Here is a 19,457-nt window from a genome sequence, read left to right as displayed (position 1 = left end):
GTGAGCCGGTGAGTGAAAAGAAAATCTGAAAAAAGCTCTTGTGGAATCTCAGTTGCTTAGGAACCGGTAAAACTGGAACAGGACACGCTGCATTGGGAAGGCTCTATATAAGTATCGCAGCAACAATCACTGTGCCGAGACTCCACTAAACAGACACGAACTATAATTAAGCTGCTTGTATTTTACTCCCCCAGAGACTAAATCTGACATTTATACCAAACAGCTATAGAATTATATCCACCTAAGGCCCAAGCATGACCTGAAAAGTGAAGTACATAATTCAGTGTTCCCTGCCTGTCTTAATCACAATATCTATTTAACCAAGTTCTGGCAGGAAACCAACACACCTCAAATACTTTTTGGGGGGCGGGGGAACTGCAAGCTTTTTAAAATTATTTTTATTTGAAACTAGAAATTTACAAAACATTCCAATTTACAATCTTCCCTCACATAAACAGCAATTAAATCGGGACTTCAGGTTGTAATTTGTTGTCAGGATTAGACTGTGACAATGAAGGGACCAGGCCACCTTAAACATAACCAGGGAAGTGTATCCCTTTGGTTGTGTTGGTTTTTTGATGCAATAATCTACACAAAAGACCACATAAGTTTAGCACCAATTAAGTTCAATGTGGAAATTCCATGATGTTTTATGCTGGCATAAAAGATCATATAAAAATCTCATCCCACCCAGTATCACAGTATGTTGGCTCAGTGGTCAGCACTGCTGCCTCACAGTGCCAGGGACCTGGGTTCAATTCCTGTCTCAGGCAACTGTCTGTGTTTATATGGGTTTCCTCCCACAGTCCAAAGATGTGGAGGTTTTATGGGGTGAGTTTGGGTAGGGTGCTCTCTGAGGAGTTGGTATAGACTTGTTTGGTTGTAAGGATTCTATTCTAGATCAGAGATAGCCATCCCTTGATTCAAAAATGATGTCATTCAGGGTTAAAGGAGTCTGCCATGGATTTTTATGTGAATGACCAGAATGCTTCAAAGCTTAATCTTTGTGCAGATGTCCCAGGAGAAGGCATCTGAAGTGCAGGATTAGCTTCCTTTCCTTTCCTTCTCTGCTACTACTCTGCTCCATCATTACGATGTTGTAATCCAAACCATAATGCATCTTGATGGACATAGCACAATTTTGAACAATTAACATAGAGACATAGAAAACCGGAGCAGGAGTAGGATATTCAGCCCTTTAAGCATGCTCTGCCATCCAATATGGTCATGGCTGATTATCCAACTTAATGCCTTGTTCCAACTTTTTCCCCATATTTTTTGATCCCATTCGATCTGAGAACTATATTTAGTTCTTTCTTGAAAACATTCAGTATTTTGGCTTCATCCACTTTCTATGGTAGAGAATTCTGCAGGCTTATCATCACTGGGTGAAGAAATTTTTCATCTCAGACCTAAACGACCTGCCCATTTCCTTAGACTGTAACCGTTGGCTCTCAACTCCTCCATCATTAAGAACATCCTTTCTGACAACTCTGAATAGTCCTGTTGGAATTTTGTAAGTTTCTATGAGATTCCTCCTCATTCTTCTGAATTCCAGTGAATATAGTCTTAACTAATCTGGTCTCTCTTCATATGTCAGTCCTGTCATTCCAGGAATCAGTCTGGTAAACTGTGGTTCTGTTCGCCGAGCTGGAAGTTTTTGTTGCAAACGTTTCGTCCCCTGGCTAGGTGACATCATCAGTGCTTGGGAGCCTCCTGCGAAGCGCTTCTTTGATGTTTCCTCCGGTGTTTATAGTGGTCTGTCCCTGCCGCTTCCGGTTGTCAGTTTCAGCTGTCCGCTGTAGTGGTTGGTATATTGGGTCCAGGTCGATGTGTTTGTTGATGGAGTTTGTGGATGAATGCCATGCCTCTAGGAATTCCCTGGCTGTTCTCTGTCTGGCTTGCCCTATGATAGTAGTGTTGTCCCAGTCGAATTCATGTTGCTTGTTGTGTGCGTGTGTGGCTACTAAGGATAGCTGGTCATGTTGTTTCGTGGCTAGTTGATGTTCATGTATGCGGATTGTTAGATGTCTTCCTGTTGTCCTATATAGTGTTTAGTGCAGTCCTTGCATGGTATTTTGTACACTACATTCGTCTTGCTCATGTTGGGTATCGGGTCCTTCGTTCTGGTGAGTTGTTGTCTGAGCGTGGCTGTTGGTTTGTGTGCTGGTACACCATACATCAGGAACATCTCAGAACTGACAGCCAGACTACTGCGACCCCTAGGACTCATAACAGCACACAAACCAACAGCCATGCTCAGACAACAACTCACCAGAACGAAGGGCCCGATACCCAACATGAGCAAGACGAATGTAGTGTACAAAATACCATGCAAGGACTGCACTAAACACTATATAGGACAAACAGGAAGACAGCTAACAATCCGCATACATGAACATCAACTAGTCACGAAACGACACGACCAGCTATCCTTAGTAGCCACACACGCAGACAACAAGCAACATGAATTCGACTGGGACAACACTACTATCATAGGGCAAGCCAGGCAGAGAACAGCCAGGGAATTCCTAGAGGCATGTCATTCATCCACAAACTCCATCAACAAACACATCGACCTGGACCCAATATACCAACCACTACAGCGGACAGCTGAAACTGACAACCGGAAGCGGCAGGGACAGACCACTATAAACACCGGAGGAAACATCAAAGAAGCGCTTCGCAGGAGGCTCCCAAGCACTGATGATGTCGCCTAGCCAGGGGACGAAACGTTTGCAACAAAAACTTCCAGCTCGGCGAACAGAACCACAACAACGAGCACTCGAGCTACAAATCTTCGCACAAACTTTGAAGTCTGGTAAACCTTTGATGCACTCCCTCCATAGCCAGAACATCCTTCCTCAAATAAGGAGACCAAAATTGCACACAATACTCTACAGGTGGTCTCACCAAGGCCCTGATGCTTACCCACAATCTTACAGTCTCTTTCTCTGAGATGGAGAATATGTACACAAACCATGAACACAACAGCAGCAAATACATTCTTGGAGATACCAGCTGAGACACAGACAGATACATGGAGCACTGGCACAATTGCATCTTTATTGTTTTCATTGTTACAAAGACATTGCATATATATTACTTCGATGTCTTGAAGGATTGTGGAAAAAAATTGATTACTTAAAATGTTGTGGAAATACCTGGAGAGATTTCTTTAAAAGAGGCAGGAACTGTGGACATTGGAAATCTTGTTCCAATGAGACTTCCCGTAAATCATGTGACTAGTGATAATTGCTTGCTTTCCCATTTACCTGTTGGACTATGTGAACACTAACTGAATGCAGCCCAGTTATGAAATCTGAAATTAGTTGTGGAACAGGAAGCATGTGAGGAAAAATAGCCCAGTTGATTTCTCCTATTCCCAAAAAGAATCCTTTTGTTGACTTCACGGTAAAACCTATCGATTTTTCTGCAAGAATGATCGAAATGCCATCTCAATATTGCATTTCCTGAGCAACTGTAAATAATTAGTGAATTGACCACAGGTGCAAGAACAACAGACTTTAAAATGTTCTATGAGCAATTCTTTTTGACCTAAAGAAACATCTTAATGGCCAGAAAAAAAGTATTATATTATGAAATTCTGCACTGACAAATCCACTTTCTTTCTCTTTTGCTGAAGTGTGCATGTTTTGGGTGATTTAGAGAGATAAGCATTTATACATTCATATTACCCATTGTGTCGGTTTACTGGTAATTGCATCTTAATTGATCATATCATGTACATTAAAAAAAACCTTTTGATAGTTTCATTGAAAACCTGGTATATCTATGAATTTAACTGGTCCTTTGGTAACTAGGAAGTAGATATTAATCTTATGTTGTCAACTGTGGAGGAGTGAAACTAGAGTAACAGCATAGATTTCAGTAGCCTGTCTCAGAGGAAATCAATGACAGATGTAGAAGTAGATAGTACTGGTGATGCAGCAGAAGCTCATTTTAGGATTAAACATAACAGCAGGATTGCAAGCTATCTGAATCAGCTTCAGATATTTAGATTCGTAGAAGAGACCGTTTGCCCTATTAAGTCTGTACCAACTCTCAGAACAGCATCCAAATGAAATCAAGCCCCCTACCCTATCCCTGTAGCTTTGCATTTACCTGACACTACAAACAATTTAGCATGGCTAATCCACCCACCCTACACATCTTTGGACTGTGGGAAGAAACCGGAGCACTCAGCAGGGAGAACGTGCAGACAAACAGACAGTCATCCCAAGGCTAGAATCAAATCTGGGTCCTTGGCACTGAGAGGCAGCAGTGCTAACCACTGAGCCACCGTGCTGCCCATTGTCAAGCAGAATATTGGAACCAGAGATCAAATAATCAAATTAGTGGCAGGGTCCAAAGGCTGCATATGATATGTGCATGTGACCCTAGACCCACAGCAATATGATTGATTCTCAACTGCCCTCTGAAATGACCTAGCAAGTAACTCAGTTCAAGGGAAGCTAGGCCTGGGCAATTAATGCTGGCCAGCCAGCAACACCCAAGTCATATGAGTGAATTTAAAAAAACATTTAGTCTTTTCTGGCAATTTTCAATTGGAATGATGAAAGCCATGTGCTTTGCTACTGAAATGTTATATGTTATAATTTATCTCACAACTTCTGTTTCAGAGAATTAATCCTCGCTCACATTTTAACAAAATAATCGTAACAATGCACAAGTAAGATAGAATAGCTCAGCATGTCTTGTCTCTTCTCATACTTGGATCCCTTATATAGCAAAGACTCAGTAAGTACTGAGTAAAATGTGGGTTTAGATCAGAGTGGTGCTGGAAAAGCACAGCAGGTCAGGCAGCATCCGAGGAGCAGGAAAATCGACATTTCGGGCAAAAGCCCTTCATCAGGAATAGAGGCTAATGAAGGGCTTTTGCCTGAAACGTCGATTTTCCTGCTTCTCGGATGCTGCCTGACCTGCTGTGCTTTTCCAGCACCACTCTGATCTAAACACTGAGTAAAATGGTGTGACCCTAACTTAAATGATAACAAATAAGGTTCAACATGGGGATAGCACTGATTTTTGCAGCATTTATATCCATTCACAACACCTTAGATAATACAGTTGCAATGAATCCCCATGCCAGCTCTTAATCTATACTCTGTGGTGAATAATTTACTTCCTGAACCCACAGGATCTTTTCATCATCTATACAGAAGACTTCTTGCTTGATTCTGCAAAGTTTCTCACATAGCCCACTGCATTCAGTCCACTATAAGGTTGCCCTATGTTTCCTACTTTACAACAATGCCTACATTTCAAAGGTAGCTGCCATTAGTTGTGAATTGTTTTAGGACATCTTGAGGCCACAAAACATATTGATCTGAGCCTTATTCCTAAGACCATATTCCTACGAAGCACCTCAGGTGTTTACTATTTCTGAAAGCCTTGGTTGTTGGTTGTAGATTTTGTTTTAAAATCATCCTGTTCAGAAATGCGAGTACACACCTCTGCAGCATGTGGAAATTGAACCCAGGGAGTGCTACATTGTCAAAGGTGGTGTTTTTCAAAGAGGATGTTGAATGCTGGTCCCATCCGTCCTTTTAGAGCATAAAAACATTTCATGATGCTATTTCAAAGGGAAACAGAAGAGTCAGCCTCAGCGTCCAGGCCAATATTTATGTCTCAATCACATCATAAAAATAGATTATCAGCACAGATAACACAATGTTGTTTGTGGGAGTTCGCTGTGCACAATGTTTCATCCATTAAAATAGAGACAATACTTCAAAAATAATTTGTTGGCTGTAAAGTCCAGCAGTTGTGAATCCACTATATAAAAGTCTTTCTTTTTCTTTTCACTTAAGTAGATAATAGCAGCTTTAACAAAACCCAAGGAGATCAACACCATTCTGAAAACAATTGATCTACTTGATTGATAACCCACAGACACCTTAAATATACATAGAAACATGGAAAGATATACAGCAGAGAAGGAGGACATTGTATCCATGCTGAATGAAAAAGAGAAATACATCCTTCCAGCCAGAATAAAAACATTAACCTTAACTTTTTGCTTCCTGACACTGAGGCAATTTTAATCAATACCTGCCAGTTCCTCTTGAATCCTACTAACTTTTAATTTTCTGATCTTAAGACACATCAAAGACATCATCCTGATTGTCTCATGTGCTTTATACAATTGAAGGAAGACTTCTTTGTCCCGATTCAAATCCTTAAATGTATTCTTCTGTGTAAAAAGATTAACTGATCATTTAATTTATTGTTTGTATGACAGTGTGCAAATTTGTCATAGTTAGCTGAATCGTACCTTTCTTTGGCTAAATGTGAGTTTTGTCAGGTTTCACAGAAGGTTTCTCTACAGAATGCCTAGGCAGACATCTTGCCATTATCTTCCCAAAATGCCTGCATTAACTATCTACCCTTCCTTGTCCAGTAAGAACCATGGTTTAAGGTGGTATGGAAGACACCCCTTAGCATATACATCCGCACTCATTTCACCTAGGCACTGTTTCACCAACAAGTCACACAGTTTACCTGTCCTTAGCCACATCTTGTCCAGCCACCTAAGACACCATTACTGTGTCTCCAATGTTCAGTGTAGATGCCCATCTTGTCATTGTCTAGTAGGGAAACATTACATACAGATAAGCAACTGGCAATTTAAAATAAAAGCTGTACGCAGACTGTGCCTGAGACTAAATGTATCGGGGTCCCCTGAACCATAGCCCCTCCCCCTTGCGTGGACAGGGAACTAGCCTCCATCCACTTTCAAGGTGGCCATTTGGTTGAATAAACCTGCAGTGTGTTTGCCACACAGGGAACTGGTGCATACTATAAATTCTGTACTGCAAGGTGCATTCCGTCCCACGCAACTCTTTACTGAAAAGCACAAGAAGCAACTTGCCTGTCTGCGTAAGAGTGCATTAATATGGCAGCATATTGGCCTATAGATTCTGGCTGAAGCACCAAAGTGCTAACAGGCATGGCACTGCATGGCAAGGATGCTGCAATCGTGCAGGCAATCACAAAGTGAGTAAGTGCTAAAAGAGCACCGAGCAGCCCTGAGACGTAATCTAGTCTAATCGATCAGCTAGGTGCCAGTCCATGCATGCAGTGGTTAGCACTGCTGCCTCACAGCGCCAGAGACCCGGGTTCAATTCCCGCTTCAGGCGACTGACTGTGTGGAGTTTGCACATTCTCCCCATGTCTGCGTGGGTTTCCTCCGGGTGCTCCGGTTTCCTCCCACAGTCCAAAAATGTTAGGTGAATTGGCCATGCTAATTTGCCCGTAGTGTTAAGTGAAGGGGTAAATGTAGGGGAATGGATCTGGGTGGGTTGCGCTTCGGTGGGTCGGTGTGGATTTGTTGGGCCAAATGGCCTGTTTCCACACTGTAAGTAATCTAATCTAATCTAATCTCAAAAAACATGCTTTTGATGCAAGTTTCAGTGCACTCTGCAATGTGCATCTGCAGGTGGATTGTATTAGATGCCATGAGAATCCTGGGAGTTTGGGTAATTATTGGATGAAACATTCCCTCTCTGCAGTCACTCTGAGGTTCTATGCAGGCCAATCAGCGTGGCAATACTTTGACTTCAGGTTTCAGAAGTTACTGCTGTCCACAATCTTTGGAGGTCCTGCACCAAAAAATACAGTGTATTGATTCGCCTGCCATTGATGAGGGTTCTATGCAGCTGATGCGCAAGGGTTGTGCAGAGATACTATTGTATGCTGAGAAACATGGAGGCTCTTTGCAGACAGAAATGAGCAGAAGTCAGCAAGTTTTATTTGTCTAGTTTGCTAATGGCGAGTAGTAGATGAGGAAGCTGTACATTAATATGGGCACTTTGGGGCCAGCAACTTTATTTCTATTAGATATAAAATAGTGACGGAAAAGGATAGACCAGATCTAAAAGTTGAAGTTCTAAATTGGAGAAAGGACATGGAAGATATAGAATGTAGAGAGACAGAGAGTGACATCTTGAAAAATGTCCATATTACAGAGGAGAAAATGCTGGATATCTTGAAACGGGTAAAGGTGGATAAATCCCCAGGATCTGATCAGGTGTACCCTTGACCTCTATGGGAAGCTAGGGAAGTGATTGCTAGGCCTCTTGCTGAGATATTTGTATCATCGATAGTCACAGGTGAGGTGCCGGAAGACTGGAGGTTGGCAAACGTGGTGCCACTGTTTAAGAAGGTTAGTAAGGGCAAGCCAGGCAACTATAGACCACTGACTCTGATTTCGGCGGTGGGCAAGTTGGTGGAGGGAATCTTGAGGGACAGGATAGACATGTATTTGGAAAGGCAAGGACTGATTAGAGATAGTCAACATGGCTTTGTGCGTGGGAAATCATGTCTCACAAACTTGATTGAGTTTTTTGAAGAAGTAACAAAGAGGATTGATGAGGGCAGAGTGGTAGATGTAATCTCTTTGGACTTCAATAAGGCGTCCGACAAGGTTAGATCTCACGAAATACAGGGAGAACTAGCCATTTGGATACAGAACTGGCTCAAAGGTAGAAGACAGAGGGTGGTGGTGGAGAGTTGTTTTTCAGAATGGAGGTCTGTGACCAGTGGAGTGCCACAAGGATTGGTGCTGGGTCCTCTACTTTTTGTCATTTATATAAATGATTTGGATGTGAGCATAAGAGGTATAGTTAGTAAGTTTGCAGATGACACCAGAATTGGAGGTGTAGTGGATAGCAAAGAAGGTTACCTCAGATTACAACAGGATCTTGTTCAGATGGGCCAATGGGCTGAGAGGTGGCCGATGGAGTTTAATTCAGATAAATGCGAAGTGCTGCATTTTGGGAAAGCAAATCTTAGGAAGACTTATACACTTAATGGTAAGGTCCTAGAGAGTGTTGCTAAACAAAGAGACCTTGGCGTGCAGGTTCATAGCTCCTTGAAAGTGGAGTCACAGCTAGATAGGATAGTGAAGAAGATTTCCTTTATTGGTCAGAGTATTGAGTACAGGAGTTGGGAGGTCATATTGCGGCTGTACGGGATATTTGTTAGGCCACTGTGCAATTCTGGTCTCCTTCCTATCGGAAAGATGTTGTGAAACTTGAAAGGGTTCAGAAAATATTTACAAGGATTTTGCCAAGGTTGGAGGATTTGAGCTACTGGGAGAGGCTGAACAGGCTGGGGCTGGGGCTGGGGCTGTTTTCCCTGGAGCGACGGAGGATGAGGGGTGACCTTATAGAGGTTTACAAAATTATGCGGGACATGGACAGGATATATAGACAAAGTCTTTTCCCTGGGGTGGGGGAGTCCAGAACAAGAGGGCATAGGTTTAGGATGAGAGGGGAAAGATATAAAGAGACCCAAGGGGCAACTTTTTCACACAGAAATGTTATATGTATGGAATGAGCTGCCAGAGGAAGTGATGGAGGCTGGTACAATTGCAACATTTAAAAGGCATTTGGATGGGTATATGAATAGGAAGGGTCTGGAGGGATATGGGTCGGATGATGGCAGGTGGGATTAGATTGGTCTGGGATATCTGGTCAGCATGGACGGGTTGGACCGAAGGGTCTGTTTCCATGCTGTACATGTCTATGACTCTATGACTCTAATAAGGTTGCCAATAAGCAATGATCCTTCTTTGTAGGTAACTCGCCATTATCTGGTAAGAATCTCACCTTGACACCTGTAAATTAAAGACACCTACCTCTTTGAACTTGCTTGATTCTGCCACATTTCTCACATAGTCCACTGCATTCAAGCCCTTATAAGGTTCTGCTAAACATTTCCTACTTTACATCAATGACTACATTTCAAAGTTGCTGGCATTAGTTGTGAATTATTTCAGGACATCTTGAGGTCACAAAACATGTTGCTATGAGCCATGTTCCCACGGAGCATCATGGGATGTTTAATGTAGTTGAGAGCCTCAGTTGTTGCAGATTTTTAAAAAAGAAATCCTGTTCAGAGGTGTTATTACACACCTCTGCACCAGGTGGAAATTAAACCCCGGTCACCTGGCTCAGAGATAGGGACACTAACCCCCCCCCCCCCCCCACACACACACACAAGAGCCCTCAGTTGGCTGGTTGTATACCCATGTTCTAATCAACCTCTGACATGACACAACTCTGGAGCAGGTGGGACTTAAGAACTTGGGCCTCCCAGCTCAAAGGTAGGGATGATACTATTGCGCCACAAGAGCCCTGATCAGTTGCTTGTTACATTGTTCAGCCTTGCCAACCCCTCCTTTTACACAACATCCCTCCTCTTTCCCACGTGGCTCCATAACAACTTCATTCACTACTGACCTCACTTCCTGGATACGCGGTGTTCCGTTCAAATTGGGCGGGCGCTTTAACCGTTGAATTTTACATTACGGACAGTGTCCTGGCAGTGGGGACAGAGCGAGTGGGCGGTAGGGAGGGAGGAGCGGGTAAAACACACAGCCCTGAGCCGCAGCTCCGATGGCCGATGATGGCCGGCGGGGCGATGAAGGGGAGCGCGGCCCCGGCGCTGTCTATCAGATGTTTGTCACCATGGAGGATCTGCTGGACAAGCTGAAGCTGCTGAACTACGAGGAGAATCTGATCCGGAGAAACAACATGAAGGCCCTGTCGAGGTGGGCGCTGGCTCTCTGTTGTTAACCCGGGATAGGCCTGCAGGGTGACCAGCCCCCAACCTGACCCCAGGGTCTGACTCTCAGGAGAAGCCCTTGTCTCTGCACACCCCTTCGATCGTCCCGACTTACTGTCCGCTTCCCATTTCCATTCTGCACCTCGTACAGCAGACCTTTTGAATGTTAAAAGCAAACAATCGGTCCAACGTATTGCTTTTGCTCGAAATGTTGATTTTCCTGCTGCTCGGATGCTGCCTGACCTACTGTTCTTTACCAGCACCACTCTGATCTAAACCCCAACGTATTGCTCAGGCCAGAATGAAATATCTTGTCATATTTATGGGCAGAAAGTGTATAGCCCCCAAGAGCAACAGGAAAGTAAGAGCCTGCATTTGTACAGCAATGTTCTACAGCCTTTCACAGCCAAATGGAGCATTTCTTCATTGAAATATCAGGGAGCCCGTTTGAGCTCAGCAATGTTGCACAAAGAGCAATTTAGTAAATTAGTTGAATCCTATGTGAGAGATATGGCTAATTTAGCAAACTTGACTACTGTTCTTTTAATGATAGGCAAGATCTTTTACATTTACTAAAAATGACACTCTGGCTCTTAGTTGAATTTTCTTCTGAAAGATGAAAGATAGTGCAGCACTCCATTAGTACTAACTAAAGTGTTAGCCCGAAGTGTGTCTTTCTCCTTTGGGTTGAGTTTGAGTTTCTAATCTGTTGACTCGTACGTGAATGCTCATCAATGGATTGAGACCGATTGTTTACAGTTGTGAAGAACAACGTTGGGAAAATAATGTTTATCACTAGAACAGGGAGTGTGAGATGCAAATCTAATGAAAGTTTTCAAAGTTATGAAAACATTTTTAAGTAAGTAAGTGAAAACGTTATAAGTGGAGCATGATTCAGTAACAAGGGGTCTATCTAAACTCAGAATTATCCCTAAAATAATAAGGGAGAGGCAGAACACTCTTTTCACTTAAAATAATGAACAGTTTTGGACCATAAAGTCTTCCTTCTGGTACGTTTCTCTGATTCATCATAAATGTTATCCTCAAATAGATTGAGTTGTTGTTATCATAATTTTCTGAGGAATGGCAAGGTTGTTATTCACCCTTTTTTAATGAAAGGAGAGTGCTCTACATTTCTGACGGGAGACCCAATCAGGCTTCTTTGCAGCAATGCGGAGTCACACTTGATTCTCACAGCTCTGCTGTATTGCAGAATCTTCAATATCCTGGGCAATTCCTTCGGAGTTTGCTGCAATGGGGATTCCAAAGGAACCCATGCACAACTCCCAACTACCCTGGAAAACAACTGCCTGGCTGTTAGAAAATCTGGACCAATGTGTCTGTGACAATTTATCTCTATTGTTATGGCCTTTAAATCTGCTGTGATAACATTGTTTGACAAGCCTGGCTTTTCCTGTGTCTCCCTATTTTGGTTCTACACAAGCTTCTTACAATCAGCATTCCAAAGTAATAATCAGTTGACAATTTCATGAAGGTTTGTCATCTTTTATTTATACTTATTTTGAACTCTAAAGCACCATCTCATCTGTCTTCATGTTCACGCAGTGCAAAATTTGTGTTCTCATGTAAATATTGGATATCAATGGATTGATATTTTATGTTCTGACATACTTTATTCCCCACTCCTCTATCCTCAAATCTTAATCTCTAATGTAGATCTGAAATCTAAATTTAACATTTCTTCCTTGGAAGATATCCACTGCAGCTTTTTACTCAGTTCTTTTCAAGTCTTCAGATGAGTTGATTTATATTATGAGCTCTAACAAATGTTTTAAATAATGAATTTTCTAGGGGGAGGTAGGCAGGGAGGTTAGAGAGCACACATGAGATCACAAATGTGTTACCATTTAAAATATAATCAATTTGCAGCATGATTGATATATACCAATAATCTATTAAACATTCATTTGAACAGGCACTACTTTGCTCTCCCTACAAACCCTGGTGAGCAGTTCTACATGTTTACATCTGTGGCAGCTTGGTTGTTAAACCAAACAGGACACTTCTTTGACCAACCCCAAGAATATGATGATCCAAATGCAACAATATCAAACATTCTGACAGAATTCCGTGCTTTGGTAAGTTTACAAGCTAAGCACACAGTACAGGAGATGAATTATAAAATATTTAGTTCATTTCAGAAACAATCAGTTCATAACTTTTCTGTACCTTTAGAGACAATCTGTGTTATGGAAAAAGGAAATATTAGTGTAGAAGGTGCTGAAATTTATTAGTCCATTTGCTGTCTAGAGTTTCTTGTGCATATATATGCAATTAAAATTAAGTTTTATCAGTTATGTTTTTTTTCCATTAAAGGAATGAAATGGCCCTATAGAGGAGCAACTAAACTTCCTTTTGGTGATCAACAACTGCAATGTGATGATAAAATGGACCGTTTGTAAACTCATCTAGCTTTTGACTTCACTTTGTTCTATCAGTTTTTTAAGTGATCCAGATTATGAAATTTTCCTGATTTTTGATGGTGATCTTTCTATGTTTCTACAATCTCCACAGCTATCTTCTTCAGAAGTTGAGGTGTAGTCACCTGGTCTGGGTTATTTATCCACCTTCAGGCCTTTCAGCTTCGCCATCACTTCTGTCTTAGTGATGGCCACTATACTCACCTCTGCCCCCGTTTCTCTTGAAGTTCTGGTATGCTGTTAGTGTCTTTCACTGTGAAAGCTGATGCACAGTACCCGTTCAGTTTTTCCACTATGTCTTTGTTCCCCATTATTACTTCCTAAGCCACATTTTCCAGCATTCCCATGTTCACTTCTGCGTTTTAATATCTTGAAAAAAAACCTGCAGTCTTCTTTTATGTTACTGACTAGCTTATTCTCATATTTCATTTTCTACTCCACCTTCCCCCACCTTTATTGCTGTTTTATTTATCCTCTGGTAGTTTTTAAAGGCTTCCCAATCTTCTGGCTTCCCACTAATCTTTTCCATATTGTATACTTTTGTTCCTGTTATGCCTCCCAAATTATACCCAGAAACTCCACCATTTTCCCTGCTAGGCTCCCCTTCCAATCAACTCTGGACCACTCCTCCCTCATGTCTTTGTAATTACCTTTACTCAATTGTAATACTGTTAGATCTGATTCAATCTTATCCCTGTCAAATTGTAGAGTGAATTCTATCATATTGTGATCACTGCACCTTGGACTTCTTTCACTTTAAGATCCCTAATCAACTCTGCTTCAGTACACATCACCTAAATCCAGAATTGTCTGTTCCCTAGTGGGCTGTACTGCAAACTGTTCCAAAAATTCACCTCGTCGACATTCCACAAATCTCTTTTCTTGAGGTCCATTATCAACCTAATTTTCCCAGTTCACCTGCATATTGAAGTCCCTGACAATAATTGTAATATTGCTATTCTTACATACCTTTTCTATGTCCTGACTTATTTTTTCCCCCACATCCTGACCATGATCAGGACACCTGAACACAGCTCCCATTGGGTCCTCAACTCCACCCACACAGATTCTACATCATCTAATTCATTTCTTGCTATTGATTAAATTCCATTTCTTTCTTTACAAGGTAAAGTTGTCCATCTGCCTGTACTTTCCATATTCATGTATCCTTGAATATTTAGTTCCCATCCCTGATACTCCTGCAGCCATGTCTCTGTGATACCCACAAGATCGTACCTAACTGACATGTTGTTTTCAGTATCTTTGCCAAAGTAATTAGTATGCATTTGTTAATAGCTGAGCCCTCAACATTGATCAGCTCTCCACCAGTGTCTCCTTCATAGTCTGTCAACTTCAAAATTCCCCATTTATTCATATTGTTCACTTCCAGTATTTTAACCGATCTTCTATTAATGCTAATATAGGTGACATGGTGGCTCAGTGGTTAGCACTGCTGCCTCACAGCTCCAAGGACCTGGGTTCAATTCTGGCCTCGGGTGACAGTCTGTGGGGAGTTTGCACATTGTTCCCTTGTCTGTGTGCATATCTTCCGGGTGCTGTAGTTTCCTCCCACAATCCACAGGTGTGCTGGTTAAGTGGATTCGCCATGCTAAATTGCCCATAGTGTCCAGGAATGCATAGGTTAGGTGCATTAGTCAGAGTAAAAGTAATAGAGAGGCTGGACCAGCCGCTATCTCTGGATGAGCTGACCAAGGCCCTCGAGTCCTTCGAAAAGAATAAAACTCCCGGAAGCGACGGCTTACCGGTCGAGCTCTATTCCGCTCTTTGGGACTTGATTGGCCGGGACCTGCTGGAGGTGTATGTCAGTATGCTTCGGGCAGGTACCATAAGTGAATCCACGAGGAAAGGCATCATCACCCTCATCTACAAGCAGAAGGGGGAGAGGGAAGAAATTAGAAATTGGAGACCGATCTCACTGTTAAACACAGACTACAAAATCTTGTCAAAGGTCATCGCCAACCGGGTCAGGTCTGCTCTGGGATCGGTGATTCACCCTGACCAAACCTGTGCTGTACCGGGCAGGAAGATCGCTGAGAGTCTCGCACTCCTCAGGGATACGATCGCCTACGTGCAGGACAGGGGGGTGGACACCTGCCTCATCAGCCTGGACCAGGAGAAAGCCTTTGACAGGATATCGCATACATATATGAGGGATGTCCTCTCCAAAATGGGCTTCGGGGAGGGAATCGTTAATTGGATCAGACTGCTCTACACCAACATTGTCAGTGCAGTCTCAATCAATGGGTGGGAATCAGATAGCTTCCCAGTCAGATCTGGAGTCAGGCAGGGCTGCCCTCTCTCTCCTGCCTTGTTTGTGTGTTGCATAGAGCCATTTGCCGAGTCCATCAGGAAGGATGCGAGCCTGAAAGGGGTGACTATTCCTGGCAGCGGGGGCCTGCAGGTTAAGGCCTCCCTGTACATGGATGACGTCGCCGTTTTCTGCTCGGATCCGCTGTCCGTGCACAGACTCATGTGCATATGTGACCAGTTCGAACGGGCCTCGGGGGCCAAGGTAAACCGAGGCAAGAGCGAAGCCATGCTCTTCGGGAACTGGGCCGACCAATCCTCTATCCCCTTCACCGTCAGGACTGACCACCTGAAGGTGCTGGGTATTTGGTTCGGGGGGGCTGGGGCGTGCGCCAAGACCTGGGAGGAGCGGATCAGGAAGGTGAGACAGAAACTGGGCAGATGGGAGCAACGGTCGCTCTCCATCGCGGGTAAGAACCTGGTCATCAGGTGTGAGGTACTCTCAGTATTGTTATACGTGGCACAGGTCTGGCCTATCCCCAGAACCTGTGCCGCCGCAGTCACCCGGGCCATCTTCCACTTCGTGTGGAGATCAAAGATGGACCGGGTCCGAAGAGATGTAATGTACAAAGACCGGTGCAATGGGGGAAAAAACACACCCAATGCCACCCTCGCCCTGATGGCCACCTTTGTGTGTGGCTGCATCAAGCTGTGCGTGGATCCCCGGTACGCAAACACCAAGTGTCACTACGTACTGAGGTTCTACCTGTCCCCGGTGTTGCAAAGGATGGGCCTGGCCTCGCTGCCACGGAACGCTCCGAGTAGTTGGACCGTTCCGTACCACCTGTCCTTCGTGGAGAAATTTATCAAGAAAAACACCTTTGACCACATGTCCATCAGGAAGTGGTCAGCACGTAGTGTCCTTGAGACCCTTCGGGAAAAGGAGAGGGCGGATCCTGTCGAGCGGTTCCCTGAGCAGACTGTCAAAGCCATTTGGCAGAATGCCTCATCGCCAGAACTTTCCAACAAGCACCAAGACATGGCTTGGCTGGCGGTGAGAAGGGCTCTGCCTGTGAGATCATTTATGCACGCCCGGACTCTCTGCCGCACCGCACGCTGCCCTCGAAGCGGCTGCGGGGGGGGACGAGACTGTCACACACCTCCTTCTGGAATGTGCCTATGCAGAGGAAGTCTGGAGAGGAATGCAGTGGTGTTTGTCGAGGTTCGTCCCGAGCAGCGCCGTGACGCGGGACTCCGTGCTCTACGGCCTGTTCCCCGGGACGCACACCGAGACGAACATCAACTGCGCCTGGAGGATCATCAACTCGGTGAAGGACGCTCTCTGGGTGGTCCGAAACCTGTTGATCTTCCAGCTGAAGGAGTTGACCCCGACTGAGTGTTGCAGACTGGCACATTCCATGGTCCAGGACTACGTGTTGAGGGACGCGCTGAAGCTTGGGGCAGCTGCCGCCAAGGCGCGGTGGGGAAAGACCACCGTCTAACATCTGCCTGCCTAACGAAGAACAGGGGGCCCACGCAGTCATTTGGGCTCCGCTGGCGTCTGAGCTCAATGTAATCGCACTAACCTGTGAATATGAATGATTACCCTGTTTTGATACGTAAAGAAATGGAATGTTTACAGAATGATGACATGTCCAATTGTATAGATTAAATATATATGAATAAAGTATATTTTTGAAATAAAAAAAAAGTAATAGGGTAGGGGAATGGCTCTGGTTGGGATACTCTTCCGAGGGTCAGTGGACTTGTTGGGCCAAATGGCCTGTTTCCACATTGTAGGGATTCTATTCTATAATATTCCTGAATGAATCCTTTTCTTGAACATTAACCTTTTTGAATGGCATCCTCTTGAATGCCTTTTGGTATCCAAGTACACAGCACCTATTTTGATTCCCCTTTGGCTACCTGCTAATCCTATCTAACCTACGCCTGCAAGTAATAAAAACATGTGGTTTGAGGCAAGGACAGAGAGACACAATATTACACATGTGGCATTGCTAAGATTAAATTTACTTTAACAAAGTACGTTTATGGAAATAAGTTGTTGATAAAGCATAGGAACACATTTTGTTAATGGAAATTAGTGTGTGCTATGTGGTATCCAGTTATCATACAAAGTTTTTGCTATTTCCTCTCTGATGTGGTTCTGTTCACCGAGCTGGAAGTTTTTGTTGCAAACATTTCGTCCCCTGTCTAGGTGACATCCTCAGTGCTTGGGAGCCTCCTGTGAAGCGCTTCTGTGGTGTTTCTTCCGGCATTTATAGTGGCCTGTCCCTGCTGCTTCCGGTTGTCAGTTTCAGCTGTCCGCTGTAGTGGCCGGTATATTGGGTCCAGGTCTATGTGTTTGTTGATGGAGTTTGTGGATGAGTGCCAAGCTTCTAGGAATTCCCTGGCTGTTCTTTGTTTTGCTTGCCCTATAATGGTAGTGTTGTCCCAGTCAAATTCATGTTGCTTGTCGTCTGCGTGTGTGGCTACTAGGGATAGCTGGTCGTGTCGTTTCGTGGCTAGTTGATGTTCGTGGATGCAGATCGTTAGCTGTCTTCCTGTTTGTCCTATGTAGTGTTTTGTGCAGTCCTTGCATGGGATTTTGTACACTACTTTAGTTTTGCTCATGCTGGGTATTGGGTCCTGCGTTTTGGTGAGTTGTTGTCTGAGAGTGGCTGTTGGTTTGTGTGCTGTTATAAGTCCTAGTGGTCGCAGTAGTCTGGCTGTCATTTCAGAGATGTTCTTGATGTATGGTAGTGTGGCTAGTCCTTTGGGTTGCGGCATGTCCTCGTTCTGTTGTCTCTCCCTTAGGCATCTGTTGATGAAATTGCGAGGATATCCGTTTTTTGCAAATACCTTGTATAGGTGTTCCTCTTCCTCTTTTTGCAGTTCTGGTGTGCTGCAGTGTGTTGTGGCCCTTTTGAACAGTGTCTTGATGCAACTTCGTTTGTGTGTATTGGGGTGGTTGCTTTCATAGTTCAGGACTTGGTCTGTGTGTGTGGCTTTCCTGTGTACCTTAGTGGTGAATTCTCCATTTGGTGTTCTCTGTACCCTCACGTCTAGGAATGGGAGTTCGTTGTCCTTTTCTTCCTCACTCGTGAATCGGATTCCTGTGAGTGTGGAGTGTATTCTCTATTTCCGTGGTTTTAATGATTACAAAGGTGTCATCAACGTATCTGACCCAGAGTTTGGGTTGAATTTGTGGTAAGACTGTTTGTTCTAACCTTTGCATTACTGCTTCTGCTTTGAGTCCCGAGATCGGTGAGCCCATGGGTGTTCCATTGATTTGTTCGTATATCTGGTTGTTGAATGTGAAGTGTGTTGCGAGGCACAAGTCCAGTAGTTTAAGTATGCCGTCTTTGTTGATGGGTTCAACATCCTGTTGTCTGTTATGTCTGTTCAGCAGGTTGGCTATTGTTTCTCTGGCTAGGGCTTTGTCAATAGACGTGAACAGTGCCGTTACGTCGAATGAGACCATGGTTTCTTCCTTGTCTATGTGTATATTTCTGATGATGTCCAAGAATTCCTGTGTTGACTGTATAGAGTGTCTGGATCCGCTGATCAAGTGTTTCAGGTTCTGCTGTAGTTCCTTCGCCAGTTTGTGTGATGGTGTCCCTGGTAGTGATACTATGGGTCTGAGTGGGATGTCTGGTTTGTGCACTTTAGGTAGTCCATAGAATCTGGGGGTGTTGTTGCTTTCAGGTTTCATTCTTTGTAGGTCCGACCTGGTTATCTGTCCGTTTTTTTGTAGGTTCCTCAGTGTGTTGTTTATCCTATTGGTGAGCTGTGGGGTGGGGTCAAACTCCCTCTTTTGGTAGGTGTTGGTATCTGCAAGTAGTTGTTGCGCTTTTTGGATGTACTCTGTTTTGTCCAGGATGACCGTCATTCTGCCTTTGGCTGCTGTTAGTATGATTATGTTCTTATCGTTTCTTAGTGATTTTAGTGCTTCCCTCTCCTTGGTGTTGAGATTATGTGTTTGTCTTTTCCTTGTTATCAGGGGTACGATACTTTGTCTCACTGTTTGTTGTGTCTCTTCTGTCAGTCCATTGTTCCTGAGTGTTCCTGTGCATTCTAGTGCTGCTAGGAAGTCTGCTGTCTTGGCGTCCCTGTGGTTGTAGTTGAGTCCCTTGGCCAGTATTGTTCTTTCCG

At 43.8% G+C, this 19,457-nt stretch overlaps 1 protein-coding gene across 2 annotated transcripts in view; it reads left to right on the top strand.

The window, feature by feature from the left end:
- The first annotated feature begins 10,372 nt into the window (after positions 1-10,372).
- Positions 10,373-19,457, top strand: part of ift57 (intraflagellar transport 57 homolog (Chlamydomonas)) — a 47,265-nt gene continuing 38,180 nt past the window's right edge. The window contains exons 1-2 of one of the 2 annotated variants that reach the window (XM_043690230.2): positions 10,373-10,579; positions 12,530-12,692. In XM_043690230.2, coding sequence (XP_043546165.2) covers positions 10,425-10,579; positions 12,530-12,692 — 318 coding nt within the window. In that variant the 5' untranslated portion in view covers positions 10,373-10,424. The remainder of the gene's footprint in view (positions 10,580-12,529; positions 12,693-19,457) is intronic. The other variant, XM_043690229.2, reaches the window with a different exon arrangement.

Source organism: Chiloscyllium plagiosum, unplaced genomic scaffold, assembly GCF_037043375.1.
Source record: "Chiloscyllium plagiosum isolate Xiang-an unplaced genomic scaffold, Cpla_swu_hap1 HiC_scaffold_5, whole genome shotgun sequence".
NCBI classification, from domain to species: domain Eukaryota; kingdom Metazoa; phylum Chordata; class Chondrichthyes; order Orectolobiformes; family Hemiscylliidae; genus Chiloscyllium; species Chiloscyllium plagiosum.
The sequence above is the reverse complement of the archived record's forward strand: the minus strand, read 5'-3'. Positions and strand labels throughout refer to the sequence as shown.